The sequence below is a fragment of the Bombyx mandarina genome, chromosome 22 (assembly GCF_030267445.1).
Source record: "Bombyx mandarina strain Sakado chromosome 22, ASM3026744v2".
In the NCBI taxonomy this organism is placed as follows: Eukaryota; Metazoa; Arthropoda; class Insecta; order Lepidoptera; family Bombycidae; genus Bombyx; species Bombyx mandarina.
The window spans coordinates 1,098,565-1,120,020 of record NC_143228.1 but is presented as its reverse complement, the minus strand read 5'-3'; the positions used below and the strand labels follow the sequence as shown (position 1 = coordinate 1,120,020).

The 21,456-nt window shown below is 40.2% G+C and overlaps 1 protein-coding gene across 3 annotated transcripts in view; it reads left to right on the top strand.

The window, feature by feature from the left end:
- Positions 1-21,456, top strand: part of vn (membrane-bound neuregulin protein vein) — a 124,099-nt gene that overhangs the window by 100,723 nt on the left and 1,920 nt on the right. Inside the window, exons 2-6 of one of the 3 annotated variants that reach the window (XM_089736724.1) lie at positions 5,354-5,522; positions 8,608-8,744; positions 10,236-10,332; positions 10,728-10,786; positions 15,049-15,098. In XM_089736724.1, the coding sequence (XP_089592850.1) occupies positions 5,354-5,522; positions 8,608-8,744; positions 10,236-10,332; positions 10,728-10,786; positions 15,049-15,098 (512 nt within the window). Of the gene's footprint in view, positions 1-5,353; positions 5,523-8,607; positions 8,745-10,235; positions 10,333-10,727; positions 12,658-13,059; positions 14,601-15,048; positions 15,099-21,456 lie in introns of those variants that run through there. The other 2 variants (XM_089736725.1, XM_089736723.1) reach the window with 2 other exon arrangements.

Genomic DNA, 21,456 nt, shown 5'->3' with positions numbered 1-21,456 from the left:
TTTTCACGAATAATTCACGGTTCATTAGCTTCATGATCTTAGTGTCGCCAACTAATTGTGTCGTTCGGTAGTTGACCTTTGATTCGTTCAGATTGTTTTCTTGTTTTGCAAGTTTTTTTTTTTTTATTGCTTAGATGGGTGGACGAGCTCACAGCCCACCTGATGTTAAGTGGTTACTGGAGCCCATAGACATCTACAACGTAGACGCGCCACCCACCTTGAGATACAAGTTCTAAATTCTCAGTATAGTTACAACGGCTGCCCCACCCTTCAAACCGAAACGCATTACTGCTTCACGGCAGAAATAAGCAGGGCGGTGGTACCTATCCGCGCGGACTCACAAGTGGTCCTACCACCAGTAAAGTAAGTTGTAAAACTCGTAATATAAAACTCTAGTAATTGTTTATATTGTATTCAATTTGTTAGTTCGACGTGTCAATCTTATATTAACAGTGCGACCAAAAGTATTTTATGCTCTTAAGGGTGACTTTTCAAGTATTACGAATAACTACATCCTAATTGAATAAAAAAATACGGTTGCATAAATGAAATAATTCAATTATTAAAAAAATACTACTGGCCATAAAGTGTCATGTTTTCGGGTTTCACGGATGGGACGGCCGTTTTACGTGATGTCTATGGACTCCGGTAACCACTTAACACGAGATGGGTCGTAAGCTCGATCATAATTTCTAGCACGATCAATAGTTGTGTAGGTTATATTTGTAGTTTATTGCGTTGCCGATTGAATGAGCTCACGGCCCACATGCCCTTAAGTGGTCACTGCAGCCTATGGACATTACAACGTGAATGCCACTACTCACCTTGAGATTTGTGGATATAGTAATTTGTGCTTGTGATTTATGTCTCAATTGTTTAATAATTTTGCAAATTACAAATTTTGCAAGTTAATTTTTTATTATACACTGTTATTCCTTTGTCGGTAAATATTCATACGAGTAAATTAACCCGTAGACACAGCCCACTGAGTTTCTCACCGGATCTTCTCAGTGGGTCGCGTTTCCGATCCCGTGGTAGATTCTGCGAAGCACTGCTCTTACTAGGGCCAGTGTAAGCAGCACTCCCGGTTTGAACCCCGTGAGCTCACCTACACGTCAAGGCGAAGCTGAAATAGCCTCTCAAGGCTATCAGCACAGGTAGGAAAAAAAATATGAGGATGCACGAAAGGAATAAGTTCATCTCGTACTGCAAGCGTGCCAAAATCGAAATCGAAATTTCGATTTTCCTCCATTATCTAATCCAAGAACAGGGATCGTTTATCAAATTTTTCCAAAATAAATTTTGAAACAAAAATTATGAAACACATAATTTGCTTTTATCTTATTTCGTTCAGGAAACGTCTGGATACATGAAAACGGCATATTTATATTTCCATTGCAACGGCAAAATTTCATAATTCCTGCAATTAATATTTAACCCCAAAAATATATTGGGCATTGGTGGTGGCAATAATATCTTGTATAGCGTACAATATTTGCTTGAGGGTCATTTTCTAGTAATAATGGTATACTAGGAACTAATAATAGGGAAGAATAATAGGGAACTAGGTTCCTCAGTAGTCGAAATTCGACTATAATTCATTGAAATTATAAGTTTGAACATTATTATAGTTCTATTGTCAAAGAAAATTATACTTCTATGATCACAGATTTCGCCAACACTATCTATATCTATACTATATAATATTATAAAGAGGAAAGATTTGTTTGTTTGTTTGTTTCGAATAGGCTCCGAAACTACTGGACCGATTTGAAAAATTATTTTTCCATTAGAAGCCGACATTGTCCCTGATGAACATAAGCTACTTTTTTTATTTTATTTTTTATTTTTTTGGTTTCAAGTGTGTTTTAATGTTTCCGAAGCGAAGCGAGGGCGGGTCGCTAGTAGACAAATAATATTAATCTATTCTCAATTTGACCACAGACTTTCAACAATAACAAAAGTTTTACAATAAATACAGAGTATATATTATTATTATTATAGTGTCGAGTCAAATACATGGAAGTGGGTGATATTTTTGTTATTTTTATTTAATGTATTTTTTAGGCATAATTAAATAAATATTAACATTCTGCACTGTTTCTCTATATTCTCTACTAACTTTTGCCCGCGACTCCGTCCGAATAGTTACTTTGGCATAACCCTAAATTTTACCCCCCCCCCACTTCATTTACGTAGAGAATGAAAATATTTTGAAACATTCTTTATTGGTGGCTCCACTTATATTGGTCTTACAGTGATGTTGTATAGCCTATACTTCGTCAATAAAGAGGCTATCTAACACTGAAAGAATTTTGAAGTTATACTTCTTTATACTGCATTCATCATCATTCTTTGATCATTCATTCACCGTCCAGGCGGTTCGATTGTGGAATGCTCTGCCGGATGTAGTAAGAAGTGCTCAAACTTTAAACTGTTTTAAAAGAATGGTGAAGGAACACTACTTATCTTCTTAGTGCTGTTTGTTTGCATCAACATTTATTATTTCCATACTGTTGATGTATTATGTGTATGTAAGTATATTAGTATGTATTGTATGTAAGTATGTATATTGGTATATAATTGGTATATAAATATAGGTATATATTTCATATTATATGTAAACGGTATATATTTTGTTTATTGTATGTATATATTTTCTATAATGTATTATCTATAGTACACCGCAACATACCTGCTATATTTTTTTATATTTTCCAGAATTTCTATAAATTAAACGGTTGTCTGGAAGAGATCGCTTTTAGCGATAAGACCGCCTATTGTACAAATGTATCTGTTTTTTTGATTGTTTTTTTGAATGTAAATTGTGTTTTGGTGTGCAATAAAGTGTATTCTCTCTCTCTCTCTCTTCTTTAGGCGCGTTATGAAAAATTGATGAGAGTGAAATTTTACGATGCACGCGCACCGTGACACAAAATTAACAGAATGAAGTTGCCCACTAAATCGCTCATTATAATACGACCGACGTAACTTGGCGAGTCTGAATATAGCCGCAGGTGAACTTTCGCGCATGTACACTCGTCAAAAAAAGGATTATTAGCATTCATTTTTTAGTAATATAAATGACAAAATTATTTTTTAATATAATTCATACTAAATATTATTAAATTATGAACGTTAAATATTTATTATTAATTATTTAATATAAAAAAAAGTATATAAAAAAAAGTATAGCTTCTTACGCGCGTACATAAGTACACGCGCCCTTTTTTTCAAATCGGACCAGTGGTTCCTAAGAGTAGCGCATTCAAACAAACAAACTCTTCAGCTTTATATATTAAGTATAGAAGTGCAGAAAATTTCATACTCCTCCGTCCGCATAATTTTGGTAAAAGGGGTACAGAGTTTCTGCTTTACGTACGGGCTGCACTAAAAGTATCGGGAATGGAATATTTCCACTGTTCCTGTCATATTAAAATCTTTTTAATTGAAAACTCCTTGGTTTTAAAAATCGAATACCATTTATTTATTTAAAAAAAGATTCTCGGTCTTGTCACGAGGTTTTGTCAAACTTGTTTAGTCGTTGAGAAAATGGAATTGACTCGAGAAAATTCAAGAGCGATGATTTATTATGACTTTCGAAGTGGTTTAACACAAAAACAGTGTGTTGACCGGATGATTTCTGCATTTGGTGATGAAGCCCCATCCGAAACCGCAATTTATCGCTGGTTTGCTGAGTTTCAACGTGGACGTGTCAAGCTCAGTGATGATCCCCGTCAAGGTCGTCCAAAAACTGCAGTCACCCAAGAAAACGTTGATGCTGTGCGTAAGCTGATTGAGGAAGATCGACATGTGACATACCGCGAAATTCAGGCAACTTTAGACATTGGCATGAGTCAATTACAAATAATCTTGCATGAACAATTAGGTGTAAAAAAGTTGTTTTCCCGATGGATACCGCATTCGCTCTGTGAAGAGCAAAAAGCGGCTCGCGTTACTTGGTGCGTCAGAACTCTCGAAAGATTCCACGCAGGATCCTCAAATGCTGTATACAACATTGTATCAGGTGACGAATCCTGGATATACGCGTACGAACCCGAAACAAAAAACCAGTCACGAGTTTGGGTGTTCGAAAATGAGTTAAAGCCAACAAAAATTGTTCGTTCACGGAGTGTTGCAAAAAAAAATGGTGGCCACGTTTGTCTCCAAAACCGGCCATGTTACGACTATTCCTCTTGAGGGACAAAGAACGGTTAATGCAGAATGGTATGCTAGCATTTGTTTGCCACAGGTCGTTTCTGAACTTCGTAAAGAGAACTGCAACCGCCGCATCATCCTCCATCACGACAATGCGAGTTCTCACACCGCGCACAGAACAAAAGAGTTTTTAGAGCAAGAAAACATAGAATTATTAGACCATCCGCCGTACAGCCCCGACCTAAGCCCTAATGATTTCTATACTTTCCCTAAAATAAAGAATAAATTGCGTGGACAGAGATTTTCATCACCTGAAGAAGCTGTGGACGCCTACAAAACGGCCATTTTGGAGACCCCAACTTCCGAATGGAATGGTTGCTTCAATGATTGGTTCCATCGTATGGAAAAATGTGTCAAATTTCGCGGAGAATACTTCGAAAAGCAATAAATACATTTTTAAATAGTAATGTTGTGTCACTTCGTTAATTCCCGAAATTTTCAGTGCCGCCTATGTATTATTAAATAGATACTATTGTGTTAGAAATTGTATTTTTTTTATTGCTTAGGTTTGTGGACGAGCTCTAGGCCCACCTTGTGTTAAGTGGTTACTGGAGCCCATAGACATCTACAACGTAAATGCACCACCCACCTTGAGATATAAGTTCTAAGGTCTCAGTATAGTTACAACAGCTGCCCCACCCTTCAAACCGAAACGCATTACTGCTTCGTGGCAGAAATAGGCAAGGTGGTGGTACCTACTCGTGTGGACTCCAAGACCCTACCACCACCAGTCCTACCACCAGTAATACCACCAGCAATTTACGTAAAAAGGGGTACAAAGTTTTTGCTTTACGTATTTATCTATATATATATAAAAATGAAACCCGTTTTCCGTTGTCACGACATAACATGAAAACGGCTTGACCGATTTGGCTTATTTTTTTTTTTTGTAGTTTTCTAATACTCTGTACAAGGTTCTTACGGAAACAAATATTAAGAAAATCTCTCAGAAATATTGAAAAATATACATTTAATTTTGCATATTTATTTGTGAACTATTCCACGCGGACGAAGTCGTGGGCAAAAGCTAGTATATAGATACAATTGTGTTAGAGAGTGTATGAACTAAACGCAATCCACATTTCCTCTTAAACTAAAATGGTACTGTGAGTTCATGATATGTTTATTCTCACAGGTATTCCAGCCCGAGTGGAGCATATGCAGTCAGTGTCGACTACCAAGGGCGGGAGGGTGCGGCTGGAGTGTAAAGCCAGCGCGCGACCTCCGCCGCGCATCACGTGGTACAAGAACGGCAAGCCTGTCGCCGATATAGCTTTGAGGAGACTCCGGGTGCAAAATTACAGGTAACATCTTTCAAGTCATTTAGCTTCTTATAGTTTGATTATTTATACTCTTTACTGTTCTTCTCATTTGATGTTTCTTCTCTTTGATTTACAAAGTGTGAGTAGCTTTGTGTTGTCATCTGATTGGCAGCAATGTAAATTCATTAAGGCTCTTCCTTTAAGCGCTCGTAACCATACTTAATGGTACGTACATATTTATCCTCGTTATACTCGTAGAAATATAATCAAAAGAGACCTAATACTTGAGCATGAAAAAAGAATGTTAAAACATTATGTAAATGTGGACTAAATCTTATGAAGACTTCTCCTCTCCGTCTTCCCTATGTCTCCCTCGTCTGCCTTTCTCTGTAGTTCGTAGAGTTTTTAGAAATAATTAACGTATCGCTATTTGGTTTCTACCATACGAATTAGTTTTCCAAAATACGAGAATTATTTTAAAATGACATGCTTCCAATATTACCTCTCTCTCCATCTATTTCATTAGAGATCAGCACCAATGGAATCTTATTTTATTCAGAAATGAATATGTACGCACTTCATGGAATCATTTTTGGCGTAGTGTGAGCCTACTGAGTTTCTCGCTAGATTTTCTGAGTGGACCGCGATTCCGATCCGGTGGCAGATTTCGCGAAGCATTGCTCTTGCTAAGGCTAATGTTAGCAAATTCTCTCAGGTCGATCCCGTGAGCTCGCCTGCTCGTCCGGGCGAATATGAATAGTAATTACGGTTGCCGGTGAATAGAATGATTTGCGATTTTAGTTATAGCCCGAGAAAAATGTAGCCGATGTCAACTTGCTATTTATATCTACTTAAAATATGTTAAAGTCGATTTGTATGCCTATAGATTCTGAAACGGTGGACCGATTTCATAGAAAACTTCAAATTAGCCGAGCGGATGATTCTGTGAAGTGTTTATTGTACCGAACAAATCAAATTCAAACCCAAGATCGCTCAACAAAACGGGCCGGATCTGAGTAGTACTCAATAAGTGATAAACGATTGTTAGAATAACAATCAAGCTCACAATAACCAAGAAGCGTACGACAAATGAGTCTCCAGGGTCGAATTGCAATGTTATACCGTTAATCTAAGATGATTGATAAACGTCCTAGTTGATTGTTGATCTTGATCCAAGACTGCATCTTAATGTATACACATTTGTGTCGATGGTGATGTCTAAACATTCATATGGAGTTGACATCACCTTTGGAGATTAGGGCTGCCGGATCGCGAGCCATGTCAAACGGATTTTTACCATCTTTTTTTATTGCTTTTGTGGGAGGACGAGCTCACAGCCCAACTGGTGTTATGTGGTTATCGGAGGCCATAGACATCTACAACGTAAATGCCGCCACCCACCTTGAGATATGAGTCCTAACGTCTCAGTATAGCTACAACGGCTGCCCCACCCTTCAAACCGAAACGCATTACTGCTTCACTACAGAAATAGGCGGGCTGGTGGTACCTCCCCGTGTGCATTCACAAGAGGTCCTACCACCGGTAATATAACTGTATATAAGTGAGTGATAGTCTATAGTGATAGTATATAAGTGAGTTATTAAAATGATCCCTTGATGTTAGCAAGTTACGGTGACTATGGACGGATGACTTGAACGATTTTTTTTATTCAAACTCGTCTCGCGACTTTAATTTAATTAAACTTTTCCAAAAAGGAGAAGGGCATGATTGAAAGTACTTTTACAAAACAATACAACCGATAAACCAGATAGATGATCATAATTTAAGATCCTCTGAACTTCAGATTATAATCTTAATTCTAACGATTACTTCAGTTCGAATCCCTATAGATAGGTAAAGACAAAATAGTTAAAAATCTGATGGTAATAATTAAGTATTTCTATTAGTTCTTTTTTCTATTAGTTCTTTTTAGTTTTTTTTTTTTTTATTGTTAACACAACAGTAGATCAATTTACAATGGCCATTTTTTCAAAACTGGATAACAAAACAGAAAAAGTCTCACATACACAGAAGCACACACAATTTAAATCTTAAGGCATCAATTAAAATGATCGAATATCGTGCGAATACTAGTAATGTTAATTAAGGAGGTAGCTTTCAACCTACCAATTCTTGCCCTACATCAGCGGACAGCCCTAGTTTGCACTCAATTTGTTGAAACAGATTACTGCACTAATCGTAACTGCAGACTACTGTCATTGACCGACATGAAGTACCGAAACGATCACGTTGCAAGCGATTTTGAGCCTTAAAACAAAGATTTAAGTTCTTAATCAGTATTGCGAAGTCAGGAGACAATTATTGTGAGTTGTAATTGTGATGAACCGAATGCCAATTTCACGGGTCGTTGGTTGCCGGTTCGTATTTTAAGTTTTTTTTTTTGCGAATAGATTAGTCTTGCAGAATTTAATGCTTGGAGATTTAAATTTAAATTAGTGTTCCTTTAAAATAGACATATTGTAGTCTGAAACTTGAATAAAATTAATGGGTATGACCGCTAAAAAAATATTTACCCGTCAAGTTCTTTTAATAGATTAAAATTAAATAATTGTGGATAACTCCAGAAAGTAAACAATGTCGAAAATTTTGAAATGTACTTTTTATCGTTCATCAATATATCAAAAGATGTCTACCAATACTGAACATTTCTCTCATATAAGTTTCAAAATTTAGTTTTTCGGGTATATGATCAGACAAATTCTCGATCTAGGATTTAAAGGATCATTTATTATATACCATAACATCAAGGATATGATGATTGATTCGATTTAAAAATAGCTAGAACCATGGAAATACCGGTGACGAAAATTTAATTCAACCTTTTTTTTATTGCATTGACGGGTGGACGAGCTCACATGGTCCACCTGGTGTTAAGTGGTTACATATATAACGTAAATGCCACCACCCACCTTGAGATATTCCCACCCACCCTTCAAACGAAAACGCATTACTGCTTCACGGCTGAAATAGGTAGATGATACCTAACCGTGCGGACTCACAAGACGTCCTACCACCAGTAAGCGTTTAACAGGCTATTCTTTCATCGTTAAAGTAACTGTTGAGCATCTGTCAACCAACCAACTAAATTTTAACTTAATATTTCCAGAAGGCGCTCGGTATTAGTGATAAGGCACGCAAAACTAAACGATACAGCGAGCTATGAATGCAAGGCCCAAGGTGCTATTGGTCCTCCTGCCATCGCGACGGCCAACGTCACCGTCCTCGCGCCTCCATCAGATCCGGGTAAGAGTCCTAATAATATTGGCATCACTGAACTTTGAAGAACTATACTTAACAGCTACATTTTTTTAACATACTTAGCATCGTCTTCTTTTTCACCACTGATTTCAATAGTTTTCTTTTTTTTTATTGCTTAGATGGGTGGACGAGCTCACAGCCCACCTGGTGTTAAGTGGTTACTGGAGCCCATAGACATCCACAACGTAAATGCGCCGCCCACCTTGAGAATGAGTTCTAAGGTTTCAAGTATAGTTACAACGGCTGCCCCGCCCTTCAAACCGAAACGCATTACTGCTTCACGGCAGAAATAGGCGGGGTGGTGGTACCTAACCGCGCGGACTCACAAGAGGTCGTACCACCAGTAATTACGCAAATTATAATTTTGCGGGTTTCATTTTCATTACACGATGTTATTCCTTCACCGTGGAAGTCAATCGTGAACGTTTGTTGAGTACGTAATTCATTAGAAAAATTGGTACCCGCCTGCGGGATTCGAACACCGGTACATCGCTCAACACGAATGCACCGGACGTCTTATCCTTTAGGCCACGACGACTTTAGAAGTACTCTACTGTTATATAGTAAAAACTACTATATTAAATCTAAATAGAAATTATGCCCAATTACGGGAAGGTAAAAATGTAATAAAAATGTAGTAGACCAGACTAATTTAAATGTAATGTAATGTTTTACTGGTGGTAGGACCTCTTGTGAGTCCGCACAGGTAGGTACCACCGCCCCACCTATTTCTGCCGTGAAGCAGTAATGCGTTTCGGTTTGAAGGGTGAGGCAGCCGTTGTAACTATACTGAGACCTTAGAACTTATATCTCAAGGTGTGTGGCGCATTTACGTTGTAGATGTCTATGGGTTCCAGTAATCACTTAACACCAGGTGGGCTGTGAGCTCGTCCAAAAAAGTACACTTATAAATAAATGTCACAAATTAATAAAAATTAGCTGCGCTACACATCACCGGCACATGGCCCCCACACCCCTTGTCCTGTCATCACCCAGGAAAAAACGGGCACTAATCCGGACATTTATTAGAAAAATGAACAAAAATGAGAGATTATACTGTCGAAATTGTTTTTAACTATTATCAATATTGTCGTCCATCATTATTATAAAATATTTTTTTTGTGTATCTCAGGAATGTGGACAAGATAGGACTATCATAACAAATTACATTATTTAATAATATGTGCATAATTTAAATAATCCCTATCTTACACTCATATTATGGTAAATATGGTAGTTTCGACAATGGTTGTTTTTTGTATTATAGGTTATCAATTATGTGTAATTTTCAGATGCCTGATGAAGGTCTAATAAAAGACCGGAACGTTGCTAAAATAATAATGTAATTTGTTATGATAGTCCTATCTTGTCCACATTCCTGAGATACACAAAAAAAAAAAAAAAGTTTTAAACTATATTCTCCAAATCGGCTCTGGTTGGATTAACGCTTTTATCACGTTTGTATTTATTTTACAGCGTCTGGGTCACAGTGTCCAATGCCGGACCCTTCCTCTTACTGCCTCAACGGAGGCACTTGCATATTTTTTGAAATGCTGCGAGAGCCGGCATGCACGTAAGTTTTGTTTATTTATTTTTTTGTTTAACATCCTGTATTATACCACTTACTGTGATGAGCCTCAAAGAATTACGCACATGGGCTGGTATCATCATTAGATATTCATATTTTCTAGTCAAATGCTCCAGATTTACGTTTCAAGGTCAACAATATTGACAACACCAGATAAAATTTAAAGCATAATAGTGTATAGCAAAAAAATCCCGAGATGCGCGAATTTCCCGCTCGCAACAGCTAGATATAAAAGCCAACGTGGCTTCAAACATTTTAAATCAAAGCTTACAGTAAACCAAAGATTTATTTAGCCCACGTGGCGCTTGAACACGTGCACGACGTCACGTAGCTTATTCGCGGTTGCTTTTTTTTTCTAATATTATTATTTTAATTTCCAGATGTAAAGATGGATTCGGGGGGCAGCGTTGCGAGATCAAGGACGTTAAAAGCAGGAGTAGTATGTCCCATTCTTACAAGTGTAAACTGGGCCTCTCGACATCTTACTACTGTTAGCGTACGATGCGCCGGTTAACCCACCTTGTTCCAATTTTATATTTAAAAATTTAGCTCGAGACGACGTGCGCTGATTGGCGGGCAGTGGAGATAGGTTTTTTTTTTCGTTTTACGATCAAACGTGTCACAATGCATGCGCCTTTATTAATAACTTAATTAATTATTTAATTATTTGCCTGAGCACTTCTTGTGCTACGATTATATATACGTAGTTACACGCCTATTCGTTTTTTTTAACCATACATTTATGACACCAATTCGTAGATACATTTTAGTTTACACAGTTTTAGTGCATCGTTTGATATGACCGGCTCAGTGAAAATACTAGAACGTTCGGTTTTTTATGCGGCTAATTTGAATAGTAATTACAAAATTCTGTGATACAAAAAAATGTTTCCACGGTCCGCCCAGTGTGTGAACGCGGCAATTTTGTATAGGAAATAAAATTGCTGTCTGTTTGTCAGCAACAGTGAATTTTGTTGCATTTACAAGACGAAAGTGTCTGAAGTTGCGATTATTTAGGTTCTTTAATTAAGTACCAGTTGACTGGCGTGTAAATATTTTAGTTAAGCGAATCCTTACTTTCGCGATGCGAGAGAGAAATTAGTGATTCTATTTATTATGTGTACCGAATTTTTTAATGCGTTTACACTCGACACTTGTATTCGAAAAATCAATATAGTTTTTTAGACTCTGCCTACACCTATTAGATAAATTTTTCAAACAAACTAATCACATGCCGATATAATTAAGAAAGGGAGCTTACTTATTACTACTTAACTGGTTGCATTATTATTTTATTAAAGTTGTACATATTTGAAACGTATCTGTAATATTGCGACTTTTGTTAATTAACTATAAGAGTTTGACAACTAGGATGTAGTTTGCTGATGAAGAGACTTGCAAGCAATGTACATATCTATTAGACTAAGTTTTATATGCCTAGTTAAATTATCTCAGAAAAAAAATAGCTATGGATGCCATCAAAATCTATCCGACCAAAAACAAAAAAAAATTTTTTTAATTTTAACATTCGTGTCTGTCAACGTCTCGTATTTAAGACTCATTTGGACACTTTTTGAACTTCACAAGTGAATTAAAAAAGTTTAACCAAGTACTTTAATGGTTGTTATGAAGTTATCAAAACTAAAAAATTTAAACAAACCTAATAAACATAAAAAAATAAAAGTAAGATGTAATTTATGGCATTTCATTGTACCCAATGACTTTAATACATACTTCAATCTCTTGCCGGTCCATTTTAAGTAACCTAGTCAATTCACAGTTTTAAAATACTATAGCTAGACAAATAAACATTTTTAATTAATTTATATTTTTGAATTTAATAAGTATGTATTTTCGATGCGTGGCAAAAGTACGAATGGTTATGAATGATTTACTGTATGTCATATGTCATATTTGTTTTTTTTTTTAATTGCAACTAGCCGTTGGTATTTGAATACGGTTTTCATATTTTAAAATTGTTTTTAATTTTGTAAAGAATATTACCGTAATGTGTATTTTTTTAATCTAATTTAGTGAAGTGAAATTATTTATTAACAATACAACTCTTGAAGTTTTAGGGCACTTATAAAGGCCGAGACGAAGTTGTATTGCAAGGAGGACAGACTTTAAATAAAAAAGTCGGAAACCTTTTTTTATTTATATTTATCATAAATCGATATGACCGTGTCTCGCCAACGTTCTTTTTGTAGTCTCACAACAAATATTAAGGTGCGATAATTATGTTAATTTGTATGATATGTACCAAAATCACAATAAAAGAATGAGTGTTGGAATTAACAGAGGCGACAATTTGTTTTCTTTTTAAACGCTACATACTCCTTTAATTAATATGACGACGAAAACGGAAATGCATAAAACTATGGTACGTATTCCAGATCTTTTTTGTTACTGTCGTGCACTATAACATAAGGCTCTCCGCACTCATTTCGTAAATGAAAAAATGTAAGGCGCCATTATTATTAAACTATTTTTTATTACATTTTTTTATTTACTTTTTTTTCTAAACGTTATAGGCTCCGTTACTAATGCTTGTAGCACCAGATCTACTAATTACTCGAATGCATGCTGTATGCATTTATGTACATTTAAAAAAACCTGCATCACTTCACATTACTATTTGTTGTGAGAAAACAAAATCTCAAAGCATGCATATTTGTTAACAAAAAAGTTAAATTTTTTTTCTGTTGACAGGCAAAGGGGAGCAGCTTTGGTAGACCACTCCAGGCGTGACTTACAAAACGGATTCCGGACTCAATTTTAGATGCATTCCTAAAATATAATTATCATCATAAAATCACTATAAAAGACTTATAAATATGTATAATGATTAATATTCGTATAATTAATATAGTTGAAGTCAATAACTTACAAGTATATATTCTGCTTTTTCTTGATGCCACATCTTTAATTATTTTACGTATTGTAATTATAATTACAAATGATTCATTTTTGTGGGGCTTCAATCCTATATGGGTTTTAACCTCCATCACAATTGCTTTTCATTTCGTTCTCTCTTGATTTTCTCTTTCAAGAGGTAGCATCTTTTCTCCCTCCGCACAATCTCTTCCTGCGAAGGTCTCTAAGTCTTATTTGTAGGAAGGTTCACTTGGACGCAAGCTTCGGAGCCCTATGTTCATCCATTCTCTACAAGTGCCCTGCCCGTCTGTCATTTTGAGAAAACCAGACGAGGTCTCTATTCTATAATGAAAACATTAGGCTCACGACTCGTTCGTAATCTACATGACAACAATTTTACGGAGCACTTTCTTCTCAAAAACTGGTAACATTTGCTCGTCCTACCCCATGCACAAGCTTTGCAGACGTAAGTCACTTCTGATTCTAGGTTCCAACCATCAGTATCAGGTTAGTCAATGATAATAGATAAAACTTTCACGATGGGTCTTGTTACTATTTACCCGCTAAATTTGGAAATGTCAAGCCAAAATCTTGGGACTAAAATTGTGATGTCAATTCTTTCTCATCTGCCTTTTCATTCGACTAATTATGTACGCGTTATAAATGTTAAAACCCACCTATATAATTTAATGGTATTCTACTTTAGACTACGACTATAATAGGAGGTTAATACTAGGAAATCGCAACTAATTAATAATTAATGTGACAGAATCGGTCATTTTATGTATAGCTAGGTTCACCGGATGCAGAAAGAGACAACACTTTCTTCGTATTCATAGTGTTGTCTTTGTTATTCTTATGCACACGTATGATACTCTGTCTCCACTTCGTATTTAAAATAAAGTTAGCACTAGAGGGTGTTCTCTTCTTAGTCAAATCTTAATTTGAAAATTTTGATTGATTGTTATTTAATATTAATTTCCCAAAAGTATATATGTCAACTATCAAAGCAGCAGTTAACATTGTTTTAGATAATGGAACATAAATCTTCATTAGAAAAAAAGTAATATAAAATGAGTTAGTCATAGGATTTTTATATAAAAAATAACACTAGGTTTTACCCCACTCAGTACCATTTTCCTAGCAAATGTGATACCTAAAGAAAATAGAAATGTAGGTATACAACATACTTTTTGTGAAAATTATTTTTCTTCAAACCATGTAAAATATTTCATTCGGTACCTACTTATTTAATTGTTAATTTTGTATTAAACAATTTGTACAGTATTATTGTCTGATTGATTGTTATTTATTTTAGCATGTAACCTGTAATATTTTGTAAGAGCTTTGTTAAATAATAAATGAATTGTAAAAGACTGGTTATTTGGTTATTTTTTAATCTATTATGACTTTAAAGAACAAAACTCGCATTCACCGAGTTGCAGTTCCAACTAGGTAAGGCTTTATGGACATTAGATTTCGTTACCTACCTCCCAGGATAGCCCTTGTTGTTGTCCTTGACATGTTAGTACATGTCTTGGGTTAGGAGCGAGAAAATAATATGGAATCTAAAAAAAATTTAGCGAAGTTCAAAGAACAATTAATCATAGTAATACATGAGTTTCCATTTTTTCATCAAGTTTTATAAATAAAATCACTTTTATTGTTTAATCTGGTGTTTTTACTCTCATTCTATTTTTCCAATGTTTTGAAAACTATAGAAGTAGTTTTAGTGATGTTTAGACTCTCGAATACCAAAGAAAATACCATTAAATTCAAAACATACTTTGAATATTGTATAAATGGACACTTTATTATTACCAGAACGAATGACTACTTTGTGGCAGCATCCTGGACTCAAGCTACAACTATAGGTAATTTAATAATTCTCCAAAATCAATCAGTGCCTATTTAGTTAGGTAGTGATTGGTTATTTTATATTAATTACTAGCTTTCCAACCGCAGCTTCGCCTACGAGGATTATAAAATTTATAATTGCGATCACCATTGGGATAGGTAGTCTTTGTTTTTTCCCTAGAATTGAAACTATTTGCACACCAAATGTCGTCAAAATCGGGTCAATGGCTCTCAAGTTAATTAATAATGTTAACTACGTTGCAAGTTACTTCTCATTTCCGATAGAGGCACCCGTCACGTGCGGACGTGCTCATCGACCACTCGATTGCCCGGCCTTTGTTCGCCCGGCTTTTGTTAGCCCGGCCATTGTTCGCGCGGCCTGTGTTCGTGGTACATCTGCCGACCAAGTGTTTTTTTCTGGAAGTTTTTAATTGTTTTGTTTCCTTTTGTTATTTCTGTGTTCGTGGTACATCTGCCGACAAACTGTCTTCCTGGAAGTGTTTAATTGTTTTGTTTCATTTTGTTATTTCCGTTTTGTTGTGTTTTTTTTCTTTGTCCTGTAGTAATCGTGCCGCATCGCCACCTGTGTTCAATAGAACCGCTCAGGTCCGAGAAGTTGGGGCCTCGCCGCAAGGCGAGTGTTTTCTAAGACCCAGGGTAGCCCCACCTGGGCACGTAGCCATCATGGACGCTGTATTTGCGGAATTTCTCCGGCTTCGCTACCCAAAGCTCACTTCCGAGTTTCAGGCCTTCAAGGCCGATCACACCGCGAGCCCTCTCGTGGACTCCGCCGAGCTCGCTGCTCCTGCGTCGCCTGTACCTGCGTGCAAAGCTTCTGCATCGAGCACCGCAGCCTCAATCGTGCCTGCCGTTCCCGCGTCGCCTATACTGGCGAGTAAAACTGCTGCGTCGTCCGCCGTGGTCACCGTTCCAGCAGCGCGATCATCCGCGGCCTCCGTCGCACCCTCCAAAACACCTACTCGTAGGTCACCTGCGCCCGCCTCCTCGTCCTCCGACTCTGACTCGGAGATGGAGGTCGACCTCGCCCTCGCCTCATCGACGGATGGATTCACCCTGGTGCAAAAGGGTAAGAAGCGTGCCGCGGAGTCTCGAGCTCCCGCGGCCGCTAAAATTAGCAAAGCCGCGAACGCGTCGCGCCCCCGCCCTCAGACTCCCGTTGCGCCTCTAGCCACTCCGTCGCCGCGTCCGGTGGCACAAAATAAAACCCAGACCCCTCCCCCGGTAATCCTTCAAGAGAAGGCAGCTTGGGAACGAGTTTCCCTGGCCCTTAAGGCCAAAAATATCAATTTCACGAATGCCCGTAACCTCGCGAACGGCATTCAAATTAAGGTTCGAACACCCGACGACCATAGGGCCCTCTCTTCTTACCTCCGTAAGGAGCGTATAAGTTTCCACACGTATACGCTCCAGGAGGAGCGCGAACTCCGTGCCGTTATACGTGGCATCCCTAAAGAGTTGGATGCCGAGCTCGTTAAGGCCGACCTTCTCGAACAAGGCCTACCGGTTAACTCCGTACACCGCATGCATACAGGCCGCGGAAGGGAGCCATATAATATGGTTCTCGTCGCCCTCCAGCCTACCCCCGAGGGTAAGCAAATATTCAACATCCGAACGGTCTGTAGCCTTTCCGGAATCGCAGTCGAAACCCCACACAAGAAAGGCACACCTAGCCAGTGTCATAACTGCCAATTATACGGGCATTCTTCCCGTAACTGTCACGCGCGCCCCCGATGCGTCAAGTGCTTAGGCGATCACGCCACGGCCCTATGCACTCGCGATCAAAAAACCGCGACGGAACCGCCTAGCTGCGTCCTGTGTCGAACACAGGGTCACCCCGCAAATTACCGCGGATGCCCCCGAGCCCCTAAAATAAATCGACGCGTCGCCCGCCAAAACCGCCTCCGAGCTTCCGGCCCAGACATCAAAGCCTCGGCACCCTCTGTGTCGCAGGCTAAGCCAGCGTTCGTTCCGGCGCCGGTGCCCAGTGTCTCGGCCTGGGCGAAACCGCTGCCGTACACGAACACGGCTACAACTCCCTCCTCCGCGATTCGTCCCGCCCCCGCGACTCGTCCCTCTCCCGCGACTTGCCCTCCGACCGCGTCCGACAATCTCGCTTTAGCGATCGACTTCTTTCAGTCGATCAACTTTGAGCGCGTTAACGCTTTGGGCGACGCCATTCGCGCTGCCTCCACTGCACAACACTTTATCGCCGTTGTGCAAGAATACGCCGACGTATACGCGTCATTAAATACGTACGTCCTCCCCTCACTCCGCCGGTAATCAATGGCGTATATAAGTAGAATAAAGCCCCTATCCGTAACGATAGGATTTTTTAACGCTTACGGTCTCGCAAATCAACGTGATCAGGTTTCTGACTTTTTGCGTGACCATCAAATTGATATCTTTTTAGTGCAGGAGACCCTACTTAAGCCCGCGCGCCGTGACCCTAAAATCGCGAACTATAACATGGTCAGGAACGACAGGCTCTCTGCTCGTGGTGGTGGTACCGTCATTTACTATAGAAGAGCCCTGCATTGCGTCCCGCTCGATCCTCCCGCGCTCGCTAATATCGAAGCATCAGTGTGCCGAATCTCACTGACGGGACACGCGCCGATCGTTATCGCGTCCGTTTATCTTCCACCGGATAAGATCGTTCTAAGCAGTGATATCGAGGCGCTGCTCGGCATGGGGAGCTCTGTCATTCTGGCGGGCGACCTAAATTGTAAACACATCAGGTGGAACTCACACACTACAACCCCGAATGGCAGGCGGCTTGACGCGTTAATCGATGATCTCGCCTTCGATATCGTCGCTCCGCTAACCCCGACTCACTACCCGCTAAATATCGCGCATCGCCCGGATATACTCGACATAGCGTTATTAAAAAACGTAACTCTGCGCTTACACTCGATCGAAGTAGTTTCAGAGTTAGATTCAGACCACCGTCCCGTCGTTATGAAGCTCGGTCGCGCTCCCGACTCCGTTCCCGTCACGAGGACTGTGGTGGATTGGCACACGCTGGGCATCAGCCTGGCTGAATCTGATCCACCATCGCTCCCGTTTAACCCAGACTCTACCCCGTCTCCTCAGGATACCGCTGAAGCCATAGACATCTTAACGTCACACATCACCTCGACATTAGATAGGTCATCGAAACAAGTTGTAGCGGAGGACTTCCTTCACCGCTTCAAATTGTCCGACGATATTAGGGAACTCCTTAGAGCTAAGAACGCCTCGATACGCGCCTACGACAGGTATCCTACCGCGGAAAATCGTATTCGAATGCGTGCCCTACAACGCGACGTAAAGTCTCGCATCGCCGAAGTTCGAGATGCCAGATGGTCTGATTTCTTAGAAAGACTCGCGCCCTCTCAAAGGTCTTACTACCGCTTAGCTCGTACTCTCAAATCGGATACGGTAGTAACTATGCCCCCCCTCGTAGGCCCCTCAGGCCGACTCGCGGCGTTCGATGATGATGAAAAAGCAGAGCTGCTGGCCGATACATTGCAAACCCAGTGCACGCCCAGCACTCAATCCGTGGACCCTGTTCATGTAGAATTAGTAGACAGTGAGGTAGAACGCATAGTCTCCTTGCCACCCTCGGACGCGTTACCACCCGTCACCCCGATGGAAGTTAAAGACTTGATCAAAGACCTACGTCCTCGCAAGGCTCCCGGTTCCGACGGTATATCCAACCGCGTTATTAAACTTCTACCCGTCCAACTCATCGTGATGTTGGCATCTATTTTCAATGCCGCTATGGCGAACTGTATCTTTCCCGCGGTGTGGAAAGAAGCGGACGTTATCGGCATACATAAACCCGGTAAACCAAAAAATCATCCGACGAGCTACCGCCCGATTAGCCTCCTCATGTCTCTAGGCAAACTGTATGAGCGTCTGCTTTACAAACGCCTCAGAGACTTCGTCTCATCCAAGGGCATTCTCATCGATGAACAATTCGGATTCCGTACAAATCACTCATGCGTTCAACAGGTGCACCGCCTCACGGAGCACATTCTTGTGGGGCTTAATCGACCAAAACCGTTATACACGGGAGCTCTCTTCTTCGACGTCGCAAAAGCGTTCGACAAAGTCTGGCACAACGGTTTGATTTTCAAACTATTCAACATGGGCGTGCCGGATAGTCTCGTGCTCATCATACGGGACTTCTTGTCGAACCGCTCTTTTCGATATCGAGTCGACGGAACCCGCTCCTCCCCACGACCTCTCACAGCTGGAGTCCCGCAAGGCTCTGTCCTCTCACCCCTCCTATTTAGCTTATTCGTTAACGATATTCCCCGGTCGCCGCCGACCCATTTAGCTTTATTCGCCGACGACACGACTGTTTACTATTCCAGTAGAAACAAGTCCCTAATCGCGAAGAAGCTTCAGAGCGCAGCCCTAGCCCTAGGACAGTGGTTCCGAAAATGGCGCATAGACATCAACCCAGCGAAAAGTACTGCGGTGCTATTTCAGAGGGGAAGCTCCACACGGATTTCCTCCCGTATTAGGAGGAGGAATCTCACACCCCCGATTACTCTCTTTAGTCAATCCATACCCTGGGCCAGGGAGGTCAAGTACCTGGGCGTTACCCTGGATGCATCGATGACATTCCGCCCGCATATAAAATCAGTCCGTGACCGTGCCGCGTTTATTCTCGGTAGACTCTACCCCATGATCTGTAAGCGGAGTAAAATGTCCCTTCGGAACAAGGTGACACCTTACAAAACTTGCATAAGGCCCGTCATGACTTACGCGAGTGTGGTGTTCGCTCACGCGGCCCGCACACACATAGACACCCTTCAATCTCTACAATCCCGCTTTTGCAGGTTAGCCGTCGGAGCTCCGTGGTTCGTGAGGAACGTTGACCTACACGACGACCTGGGCCTCGAATCTATCCAGAAATACATGAAGTCAGCGTCGGAACGGTACTTCGATAAGGCTATGCGTCATGATAATCGCCTTATCGTAGCCGCCGCTGACTACTCCCCGAATCCTGATCATGCAGGAGCCAGTCACCGTCGACGCCCTAGACACGTCCTTACGGATCCCTCAGATCCAATAACCTTTGCACTAGACGCCTTCAGCTCTAGGAGCAGGCTTAGGGACCTCGGTAACCGTACTCGTCGAACTCGACAAAGAGTTCGCCGTGCAACCTAACCCATGAATCAGCTCGCTGAGTTTCTCGCCGGATCTTCTCAGCGGGTCGCGATTCCGATCCGGTAGTAGATTCATTCGCGAAGCAGCTGCTCTTGAGCTGTTAGGTCTCCTTCGGAGTGTTGACCGCGGTAGCCCCCCTACCTCATCCGGGTTCTGACCTCGGAGGGGATCGGACGTCGGGTGTAAGAGTGCAGAGGAGTCGTTTAGTGGGTGGGCTCTAAAATCCTTGGGCCCGCGGTCTGCTCACAACACCATGCAGATCGTTGAGTCTCACATACCCCGCGCGCCCCTTTTGCGCGGGGACCTCGTAGGAGGTTCGGCCCTCTACCCGAAAAAAAAAAAAAAAAAAAAAAAAAAAAGGTCTCCTTCGGAGGCGCTTGGGTAGCTGTTAGCAAATCCCACCCCTCCTGGCTGAGCCTTTGCTCGCCCACCTGTCCTGGTGAAACTGGAAAGGCCTCCGGGCCACCAGTAATCCTTCAATCATAAAAAAAAAAAAAAAAATTTACTTCTAACAAAAAAAAAAAAATCGTCGCCAAACATTTTGCTCCAAATGAAACATCTACCTACGAAAACTGCATCAAAATTCATTCACACACAAGTAGGTAGGTAATTAAATAGAAAAAAATCATATGTTCACCGATTTGTATTTTATTACTCTTCTTTTATAGTTACTTAGTCTGGCTATAAATACTGTTACAATTAAAAATAAACAAAATATTACATTTGAATTTGGAATCTGTCATTTTTATATGATTGCTCATTGAGTTTTTTCATTTTGGCGCCAATACATTGTACAATATTTTGCGATATTAAGATGGAGTGGGGTGATAAAGAGAACCGAGTCGATGTGATTGCATTATACAAAGCAGGTATGGAGCCAAATGCAATTTTTAAAACTCTCCATACGCTTGGTATTAGTAAAATGTTTATGTACCGGGCTATTAATAGGTGCAATGAGACCTCCTCTGTTTGTGACAGGAAAAGATCTGGCTGTCCACGTAGTGTTCATACGAAAAAGGTGGTCAAAGCAGTAAGGGAAAGAATTCGAAGAAATCCTGTCCGAAAGCAAAAGATTTTATCTCGGGAGATGAAGATATAGAACCATGAACCATAGAACCACCTAGAACCATGTCGCGTATTTTAAAAGATGACTTAGGACTTGCAGCCTTTATGAGACGTACTGGTAATTTCTTA